The sequence below is a fragment of the Notothenia coriiceps genome, unplaced genomic scaffold (assembly GCF_000735185.1).
Source record: "Notothenia coriiceps isolate Sejong01 unplaced genomic scaffold, NC01 NC01_scaffold00001630, whole genome shotgun sequence".
NCBI classification, from domain to species: domain Eukaryota; kingdom Metazoa; phylum Chordata; class Actinopteri; order Perciformes; family Nototheniidae; genus Notothenia; species Notothenia coriiceps.
Genome location: NW_011334331.1, coordinates 411,646 through 422,479, shown reverse-complemented (window position 1 = coordinate 422,479; position 10,834 = coordinate 411,646). Strand labels below are relative to the sequence as shown.

At 40.9% G+C, this 10,834-nt stretch overlaps 1 protein-coding gene across 1 annotated transcript in view; it reads right to left on the bottom strand.

Moving 5' to 3' along the window:
* LOC104963177 (cadherin-11) overlaps positions 1 to 10,834 on the bottom strand; it is a 31,431-nt gene that overhangs the window by 18,471 nt on the left and 2,126 nt on the right. Inside the window, exon 2 of the mRNA XM_010791742.1 lies at positions 9,721 to 10,028. Within this exon, the coding sequence (XP_010790044.1) occupies positions 9,721 to 10,028 (308 nt within the window). The remainder of the gene's footprint in view (positions 1 to 9,720; positions 10,029 to 10,834) is intronic.

The following is a 10,834-nucleotide window of genomic DNA, read 5'->3' as shown; positions in this document are numbered from 1 at the left end:
GCGTGCATTTCCTGTTCGGAAAGTGGCAATGTACTGAGAGTGGAGGTGTCCTGAGATTAGCGCCTGCAGGCAGGCTCCATGGACCTGTCAGCTCCGGACTGCGCAAAATGCGTACATGAAGCGCTACGTCATGAACGCAATAAATCTACCCTCGTGGGGGCGCGCTCATGTGATTGGCTTAGAATTGAGGAGACATCTGATTGGCTATAGATAGAAAAAATTACAAGTACGAATCGGCTGACCGTCAGGGGAGTCTCAAAAAACCCACACACGAATGCACAGCGATCCTTGGACAGAAAGCGGTTTGTGTTTGCAGGTTCAGAGGTTTGAAACGGAAAACAAATGTGTGGATCAAAAATACACATTAAAAACTTTTTTCTGTATTTGGATTTTATTTACATGTATATGAAACGGAACACATTTGTGTGTGCATTGAAAAACACAAGTGTGAATCCTTTTGCGGATCATGAAATACAAGTTTGAATCCTTCTGTGTGCATGTGTGTATTATTAGACTGTTCTGAGCCCATACTCCAGCTAACAGGAAGTCACTCAAGTGTCACAAAGTAATTTAGCCTATGGGTAGGTAAAAAATCTAATGGGTGCTGGCAATTGGCCTAATCATATCACCTGTGTTGGCTTTATGTCTTTGGTCAAAAATATGTTTGTTTCACATTTGCATTGATGTAATCAATAATTTTTCTAATTTCATTTAATAAAAATAATAATAATAATTTTGGAAAAAAAACAAAAACACATATTTCTTGGTGGTGCTTAGGGGGTGCTTCAGTATTTCATGTCAAGACGAAGATGGCTGAACTGTTCAGTGTCAATCCTGTGGAGATGGAGGTTATAAATCTCCAAAATCATGTTCAGCTTAAGTCTCTGCAAAACTCACAACATTTTCTGGAGCCTTGTAGACCCAGAAAACTATAAAAACATCACCAAGCAGCACTGAACATGTCTGCTTTATTTGGCTCTACAGTCTACATACCTTTGTGAAGCAGCTTTTTCTGACATGAATGTCATGAAATCTAAATACAGAACAAGACTGACTGATGAACATTTAGGTTAGGTTATTAGAGTGAACCTAAGTGGGTACACTCCAGCATACACCTCTGGACTCAATGCAGTGCCAGTCCTCTCACTAACTGTAAAAAAGAGTGAATGCCACTTACTTTACACATGTGCCATAAGATGTTTGTAGGGTGATGTATTTACTACGTGGGCCATAATCAGAAGTGAACATTTTTTCTTGGACATTTATGTCAATTTTCAGTGATGTACTTACTACGTGGGCCATAGTAATATGTGAGAAATTGTCGTTTTCTTGGACCTGATGTGAAGTTAAGATTTTTGATAAGCTTTGGGTATTGCAATTTCACACGTATACAAAAGTAGCTTAATTCAACTGATGAGGGCTATGTGAATAAATGTAAGCGATGTGATGCAAGTAGCTCTTGGCCACTTTCATTTTTCAAAGTATATAGTTCTCAGATGAAGAAAGGTTGGAGACCCCTGTTCTAATCTCCTCTCGAATATCAGTTTTTATTTGAGAAGCTATATTAACTGATATAAATGTATGAGTTATACATTGGAGTTCTTTGGTATGTGGTGCAGATTTATTTAACCTATTTCCCTCAGTTTTAGAGTTTTAAAAAATCAACTATACCAAAGAAAAAATGAATTTATGTTGCAATGATTGACACACTCTTGCCTCTAAACTCTAAATTATTAACCAGCATCAACAGGTGGGACAAACAGCCAAAACTTATAGTGAAGACAACCAAAAAACAACGTGTTTGAGATATAAAAACACAAGACATTTTCAAGTCTTCTTTGCACATAGACAGCCTGGATTATTTTGAAATGCTGCCTTTCTATTTCAATGTGCCAAAAAAAAAAAAAAAATGACGAGTCTGCCTATAACATAACTCTTGAATTGTCGGTTTGTCATGTGGAGAACAAAAATAATAGCACAAGCACTGTACCCTGTGATGATTGAGTGATGAAGTCCCACCTAACACACAGGATGCATGTATGCCCCTGCTGGCCGAGAATCGATGCTTGTCACAGCTTTCTCCCTTGTGTCAAACTCTCTGCTGAGAGAAACATAGAATAAATGTTCCTTTAAGGCTAATGGTCCAATCTTTTTTATAATAGGAAAGTGCCTGCATTTCAAGCTGAGGTGTCCCTTATGAAGGCGTTAGCTCCAGTGGAGATGGTGGTAGTAACAGCTTGGGATGACTGTGCAGCAGGGAGTTACACTGCACTTAAAAGCACGTGTTATTTGATTGATTGTGAAATTAGGCCAATCAAGCTGTTACATGCAATGTAGCGGGCAAAAGGGGACACAATCAGTCTTTTATTCTTAATGAGGACATTCTGTTGGTTTCTTGAGGCTTTCCAAATGTTTTTTCAGTGTTAGGGTGGATGATTCAGATGTAATAAACAAGTTTACTGCTCAAATATTTAGGATAAAGTGTCAAAATCCACTTGGAGGAACTTGCTTTGGGTCTTTTAATCGTACAGTATGTCAGGCGAACACACAATCTATTTTCCAAATGCATAACACAATTCATGATGTATGGGAAGATTTTTTCAGACTGTAATTGATGACTGTGGGGGAAACTTCTGAAGCAATTGGAGTCAGGACTCAAAGAGAGACACGAAGGAGAGCTGGAGCTTTGATGGCAAACACTGACGGTTTATTCGGAGCTTCGGCTGGAGGATTCACAAGACATGTCATGGGTCACAATCTGACCACACGGTTGAGATGCCACAATCAATTCTGAAGAACTCTACCCAAGCCCCATGTATTTAGCTAGTTGTGAGAGAATAATCAACATTCTGAATAACAAGATAGAATCATAACACCTCTATCAGCTGACGCCAACAGGCAGGAACAGGGAGACAAAACACTGAGAGCACAGCAGCCAAGGTTGCAGGTGCGTGTGCTCAGTCCGGACCTCAGGACAGTATGAACTGATACACTGGGTCAAACTTATGTGCCTTGGGAAATATTTCCCCAACAATGACAATTTTGAGATACTTGTACCATTTCCTGGTACTTCTTAGAAGCAGATATATTATTTTTGACATGTGCATTGCATTTTATTTAACAACTTAAGATTCTTTAAAGATTCAGATTGATATTACAAAATATACTCAACAAATATCACATTGTGTATTATAATACCTTTAAATACGCTTCATGGATCCCTTGGTAAAAATCACAAGCTACTGTCCTTATTAAAACTTATAAAATGCAACAATATAATATATGTGTTTCTAATAAAGGCTTTGTGAAGAATAGTACTTTGTACATTTGATGCTACTTTCATTTCAAGTTAACTTTCTGCTTCTGTTTGGTGTGAAGCTGAATGTTTCAATTTCTTATCCATCACTTTTAGAAACATGTTTTTTAAGTCGTACTGCAAAGTCAGTATTTTTTTGTGAAAATATTGACTATCCATTACTTTTAACTTGTCATTTGAACTGTTTATTTGTCACGTTTAGCTCTTTAAATCCTTACCTTTCAGCAACCTGATTCCATTCCTAGACCTACTACTTTATCTGAAATAGTAGTAATAATAGTTTTTAGCTAATATTAATTTCTAGTTTTATTCAAATCAGTTCAGCTAGAAATACATTTTCTGTATTTTCACTGACATAAAAAAACAACATCTCTTGAGACTGAGAGCTCTTTCCAATTTAGACTGAACTGCCATTGCGTAAAATCCAGCAGCCAGATAGACGTGATTATTTATTTTGTACCAGTGCCTTTTAGCACCTGGAAAAGCACTTGACAAATACAATATATTATTATTATTAAATGTGTCCTAGTTGGAAGAAATATGTGTCCAATTCGGTCACACATAATAACTGAAAATGTAACATTTCCTTCATACCAAAACAAGTGTGACTTTGCCTCTCTGTTTTATAGAATATCAAGATAGAAGGAGCTGCTCAATTAGGTTATGTTTCTATAAAGACATATGAGCACAAGCTGCTCCTCTGAAGCATTTAACATCAATAGCTATAAAGGAAAAGTTGCAAGGAAGTCACAACTAATGAGATGGGCTGGACATGAAGGACATTATCCTCCAGAGACCCACCCATTCATGTGTGTCCTCTGTGGAGCGCATTGGGTTTTGGTCCATTACTTTGAGGTTATACATGCCACAGCATTAAGTCCAATTGTACTCCACAGAGGACATCCTGGGCTTTTCAAACATATGAGGTGTAGTGGTGGTCTAATGGATAGGGAGGTGGGCTAAAGATCGGAAGGTTGTGAGTTCAAATCCCGCCAGGAACACCACCACTAGTGTGTAAGGCACTTAGTCCTTAGTTACTCCAGGGAGAATGTCCCTGTAATTGGTCATTGTAAGTTGCTTTGGATAAAAGCGTCAGCTAAATGAAATATAATATGACATATGTGGGGGTGTGGCTTTGAAAAAGACAATTTCATTGTATTTTAACATGGCGTCCATCAACACACACGAAGCTTTATTTATAGAAGAGAAATGGTAACGTTGTGTAATTGTGATAGAGTTGGGTGAATTTGACCAGTGTGTGAGGTGGTCGGAAGTGTGAGGTGTGTGTAATGGTTAAGGTATAGTAAGGGAACATCTTAGGAGTTGGGGGAGCGTGTAGGGTGAGTTTTGCGAGGCGAGGTGTAGAGTAAGTCAGTGTGGTACGAAGAGAGCGAGAAGGTTGTTGATGAACGTGCCTGCGAGAGCGAGTGTGAGGGATTTGCGTAACGTTTTATTTTCGCCCGATTTTACACAACACGGAATGGGGTCCACTGATTGCCAAAACTGAGAGCACGCTAGTTGGTCTTGTTAGGTCGGATGGCGAGGAGGCGGGATGGCGAGGTGGAGACGAGGGCGAGTGACATCGAAGTGCGCGTGCGAAGAGCGAGAGTGAGTGAGTCTCTGGAGTGGGGTTCAAGCAGATAGAGATTGAGTGAGGCGACAAGGGGGATGGAAGGGGCGCAATATTTGTGTTGCATTGAGTTGTTGTGCTCTGGAATGTTGTGCGTAAATGTTACTGGTATGTGATGTGTGTGTGTGTGAATGACTTGATGCGGTCGAATGTAAGGCGGTAGGAGCGAGCGCCTCAGCTGGATCCGTCTTGCAGGGAAGGACAGCGACATAGAGCAGTAAAAAAATAAGGAAAGTAGTTGATTCTTCTTAGTTTGTCGTGTGTTGGAGTATTGGATGTTAATACCACCCAGGGAGAGGAGACTTGTGTGATCTGAAAAGAAAAGAGGAGGCATGGAAACCGTGTTCTGTGCTGGGGTCTGTAACAACAATGTTCATTGTTGTGTGTTTGGATTCTATACAAAATGTGTGCGTAGCAGGTGGATTGTTGAAAGTACAGTGGTAGGGGGGGGGTGGATAATAGGTGGGTGAACAGGGGGTACAGTAGAGAAGGCAGAGAGTAAATGAGTAAACATTGATCAATTTTAAAAGACACATTGAGGTTGATCGATACCATTTAATACCTTCATGAATGAATTATTTGCCTGTTCATTCGATTAAACTTGATTGGATAAATAGATAATATGGCTCCTTGTAATCACAAATGAGTGTATGAATTGAGTGGTGTTGAGTTGTATTGTGTTACGCGACTTCCCTTTCAAGCTTGAAATTGAGCCGGAAGATCGGGGGACAAATAACACCATGTTCTTGGTCAGCATCGTTCCCCTGTCCTTCCCGGGTGTTAGTTTACCACCACTATTAGCGCTTTTCTAAAGTTAATCAGCCAACAAACACAAGAACATTCAGTGAAAAGGGACGGAGTACCCCACCGTGATACCAATTCGATTATGCTTCAGAAATGTCAATGTTTCCTTGAAGTCGGTGTTTTCTTTGCATCGTCTACAAGGGCACAGTACTCACAGATCAGCACTTGCTTACAAATGAAACCTCGTACGCTTCCAACCAGAGTTGATTAAATTATGTAGAGAGCTTCCTTTCAACGTACATCTCCAGGCAGAGCTGCCATATTCCTCACTGCATGCAGGTAGTTACTCGTATTTCAGGAAATATTGCCTCTATATTGAGAAAAAATATGCAAACGAAGCCATCTCAGGTCAATCAAAGTCAGGAATCCGCAACAAACACGGAAGAAATCATGAAAGGGCAATTACATCGATTAGCGCAAGTGGTCTATGCTTCAGGGAATGTCAGTGTTTCGTTGAATGGGTGGGTTGTGCGTGGCGGGGTGCGACTTCTAAGAGGCACGGCTACTCAAGATCCTTGCTTTGTTACATAGTCGTAAGCCGTCGTGTCGTCTTTCAACCAGAGTGATGTAGCCATTGTATGTAGAGGGCTTGGCCTTTTAACATACATCTCCGGCCAGGAAGCTCCCCACGTTTGGGGGGGGGGTGGTGTTGTAGTAGATAGTTGGTTTCTCCGGATAGTTTTTCCTGTGTACGCATGTGGGGTCTAGGACAGGAGCGGTGCTGCGTATGGTCATACGTGATTATTTGCGTGTACGAAACTGTGAATGGTCCACTGAGGAACAAATGGTGGAACATTTGTGGATCATTGGGCGTATATAAATAAACATGATTGATTGAATTGATGTTCCTCCCACAGGTAGTTATCTATTCAGGGGAATATTGCCTGCGGGGGGGGAGAGAGAGAAAATGGTCAGGAACCAGAGACTAAAAAAGCAATGCAAACAGGGAGAGTGAGCGAGCATTTCATAGGAAACTTAGAGCGAGCAGGTGAGAGAGAGAGTTAGTGTAGGAACGAGAGAGTGGAAGTAGTGTGCGGGGGAGAGGAATGTGAAAAGGGAGTAAGTAAGGTGGGTCGTTTAATACTATCAAGCATGGAATTAAGTCAACAAGGACTGTGCAAAAAGATCACATCACAATTGGGCGTCCTCCTTAAAGAGGACGGATAGTTAGGTGCAAATGTTCATGTCCATATTCGTTTTTGTTGCGCTCTACGTGACATGATTCCATGCTTTAATGTTAACATATCTGGGTTTTTTAATTTTTCACTAATAACCTCGCTTCGCGTAGCTGACAACCAGAAAAGCATTCAGCTGTAAACGACTAATGCTGGCATTTTGTACCCATCAAAGCTTTAAATCTAAGGAGAAAAACCAAGGCAGAGAAAATTCGATGGAACTGGAGATGAACAGCATATCAGTACATCACAGTGTACATCGCAGTTATTACTCACATTAGGGTCACTGGATGATGATAAGATGGAATAAACTAGAGTATAGTCTGAATCACTTTCTGTGATATTAGTCAGTGATAACGTAGCTTATCATTTGGTTTGCAGGATAATGTGGAGTTGCGATACCACCAGTAGATCCTGGGGGAGGTCAGCGATTGACGAAGAATACCTGGATATAGCGTGATAGAGCGCTGTTTAAGAGCGAAGCGAGCGTAGTGATGCGAGTAAGAACGAGGGGGCGGTGTTTGTGTTGGGAGGGGTGGGGCCTCCAGGGAAAATAAGGGATTTACGTCATCCAGGAGTATCAAGTTAGTATTAAAGTGCTTGCCTAGGTATACTGGATACAATTACAGCACCACACACACACACACGACACACGAGCAACACACAACACACACACACAACACACACACACCACACACAACACACACAACACACACACACACACACACACCACACAGCACACACAGAAGGATCTTGCGCCATTTGATATCACAAAAGTTTCGTTCATTTTCTTCACGACTCCGGCGCTTTGTTTTAATAATGGCAGGCAGAGTGTACAGATTTTATATTTTGATGGCTCACTAATGACAACTGTATGGGTCACAAGCACAAGCGGACTGCGCCATTGGAATACCGGGGAGTTTCACCGGCGCGGCCGGTGCTGTGTTTTTGTTGGCCGGAGGACAAAAAAAAAGAAACAGGTTCAGGGGAGTGTGGTAGCGCGGTACCCGTAGGATAGAAGAAGGAGGAAGTGACGTGCTGACTCAGAGGTCGCGCGAGCTGTGGCGAAGAACGCTGGTTTGCCGCACATCTCGCCTTGACCTGAGTTTAGGCGTCAAGGTTAGCTAGGCAGGTTTATTGTTGTTGGGTGCAGTCACGTTTGGTGCTGACACTTGCGTGCTGCAGAATAAGTAGTGTGAAGAAAAAGGTAAATCTGTTTTACAGTTCTGTTTTATATGGTGTTGAAGAGAAGAAGAAGAATTGGGAGGGATGAAACCCTCGGGTTAATGTCACACACTGCAGAGCACACAGCACGACACGAGTGAGAGCGCGCGTTAACCATCGAGTACCAGAGGTTCTGAGTACTAAGGGCGTGCACTAGTTGGTACAGCGCCCAGCATATGGGGAGTGGCAGGGAAGGGGGAAGGATGTCCGGTGGCGCTGCTCAAGGCACCGACGGCGAGGCGAGGAGACGAACTGACGGCTCTGCGCAGAGTAGAAACTCCACACTCCAAGAGTGTAGGTGGCTGGTGGGGACTGTGAGACTGGCGGGACCCTACGGNTTTGTGCACAGATGGAAGGCTGACAGGCAGGTAGGCCATCCAGTTACTTTAGCCGGGCCGGCGCAGATGATTGGTCGTGCTTTTTACAGCGCCACGGCTTCCACAGATGAAATGTTTTTATGTATTTATTGTCAAAGCATTTAATGTATTCATTGCTATCGGGATGTTAAGAGCATTCCATGCAATATAACAACAAGTGTATCTGAAGTGATTTACCTACCCTATCTTTAAGTAGGACTTTTACTGACTGAGTATTTCACTTTTTCTTAAGTAAATTAGTACTTTTACCACTTGGATACTCGTTAGAATAGGTTAGTTAACTCTGTGAACACGTTTCAACTTTGAGGGTTTCATCCACCTTTATAAAAATATATTTCTGTATATATAAAATAAATATTTGTATGACTTTGCATCACATTTTGAGACATGCAATTAAAAGTAGTACATGCGTGGGTAGAGTAAGCAATCACAAAAGGGATTATTTTCTCAGATAATCTGTTGATTGTTTACTTTGTGTCAGCGGTTAAATGGCGACATTTCCTTCAGAATTACCCAGAGCCCAACGTGACACCTTCAGCTGTTGGTTTCGTCCAAAACTCAAACCCTCAATCATTACAAATGAAAAGCCCAATGTCTTCATATTTGTGAAGCTGGAATCAGGTTTTTACAAATACGATTAATTTCCCATCAATTTCCTGATTGCTCGATGGACAAACTGTTACTGCTGTACTCATTCATTTATAACAAAATCATGTTTCATAAGCTCATCAAATGCAAAAACTAATGTCTAATTATTATAATAAAAAGTTAAAATAATGTCATTTGAGAATTTGTGAAGTAAAAGAGTGGTGGCATCACATTAAATAGTACCTAAAATGTGAAAAGAAAGCACTTAAGAGTTTCACTTATGCACCAACACTTAGCAATGGTCTGGCATGTTTGAAGTAAATATGTCAGCGCTGATTAGTTTGTATCCTTATGGTTTATTGCACTTATTGTAAGTGGCTATAGATAAAAGCACCAGCTAAATGCTAAATGTAATGTAATGTGTACTTTGACACTGTACTTTAGTAAATGTATTTGGTTACATTTCACAACTGCAAAGGAGTATAGCGTATAAGAGTTAATATCAACTGTATATATAAAATGTACTGCAGGTTATGGTTTCCTGAGTGAACCTGAATATTCAGCAGCACAGAATGTGATCAATACGAGTGACAAAACGGACCGTACCATTGCAATGGCAGACGTAGGGGGGGAGCGTGTGTCCACTGCCTCCACGTCCAGGATGTACCAGTCCTGCTCCTCTCGGTCCAGCTGTGTTCGGCTCAGGATGGCTCCGCTGGCGTCCACAGAGAACAGGTCTGTGTGTGTCTGCAGTGAGTAAATCACGTCGTAAATGGGACTTCCTGAGGCGGCGGAGACCCTCCCCACCACCCCCCCCGCCGGCTGGTTCTCAGGGAGGCTGAAGTTGTAGGAGGAGCTGAGGAAGGCCACGCCCTCCGACAGGCTGGCGACCCTCAGGTTCACCACCACATCGGCTGCAAGAACACACAAATACAGAACTAAGTTAAAGTAACAATCAACTATCGGACAACAAGCTGCTACTTTCTCATGCAAGAAAATACGACAAAAATATTCGTTCAAATCCCAAAACAAAACACGAGCGGCTTGATTAGAATCAAACAGATTTTAGGTGAATCAATAAATCATTTTTTATTTAAATGTTTGACTGTCTTTGCTTTATTGTCAATAAAAGAAAAATTCTAAATAAAGTACTAAAAAAAGTACGACTTCTTTAGTAGCTGCATAATCAGTCATTCCTGTTAAATGAAACCTTTGTCCTGCTTATCATGTTTGTGTTTGTTATTAAGAACCTGACAGCTGTACATTGTTCATTACAGTCTAATACAGGGGTGTCAAACTCAATGTCATCGCGGGCCACATTCGCATTATGGTTGCACTCAAAGGGCCGGTTGTAACTTTAAGACTATATAATATATATATACATATATAAATATATACAAAATAATGTATTATATTACATGATTGCTTCTGCATTGGATTATTATCGGATAGAGGGTAAGAATAACTTCATAATTAACTATGTCTGAAAGCAGAAGTATAGGGCAAATAATTGCTATTCTCTTCAGTGAGAATGTCACAAAATGATTTAAAAAGAAAAGCCGAATTCAGAAAAAAATCAAGAAAAATAAGTGACATTTTGAGAAAAAAGTAAAATTCTAAGAAAAAAATCAAATTTGAGATGCATTGTGGGACATGTAGTCTATGGGCAACGTGCTTCTGTAAAGCGACATGTAACCATTTAATAAACATATAATATTAC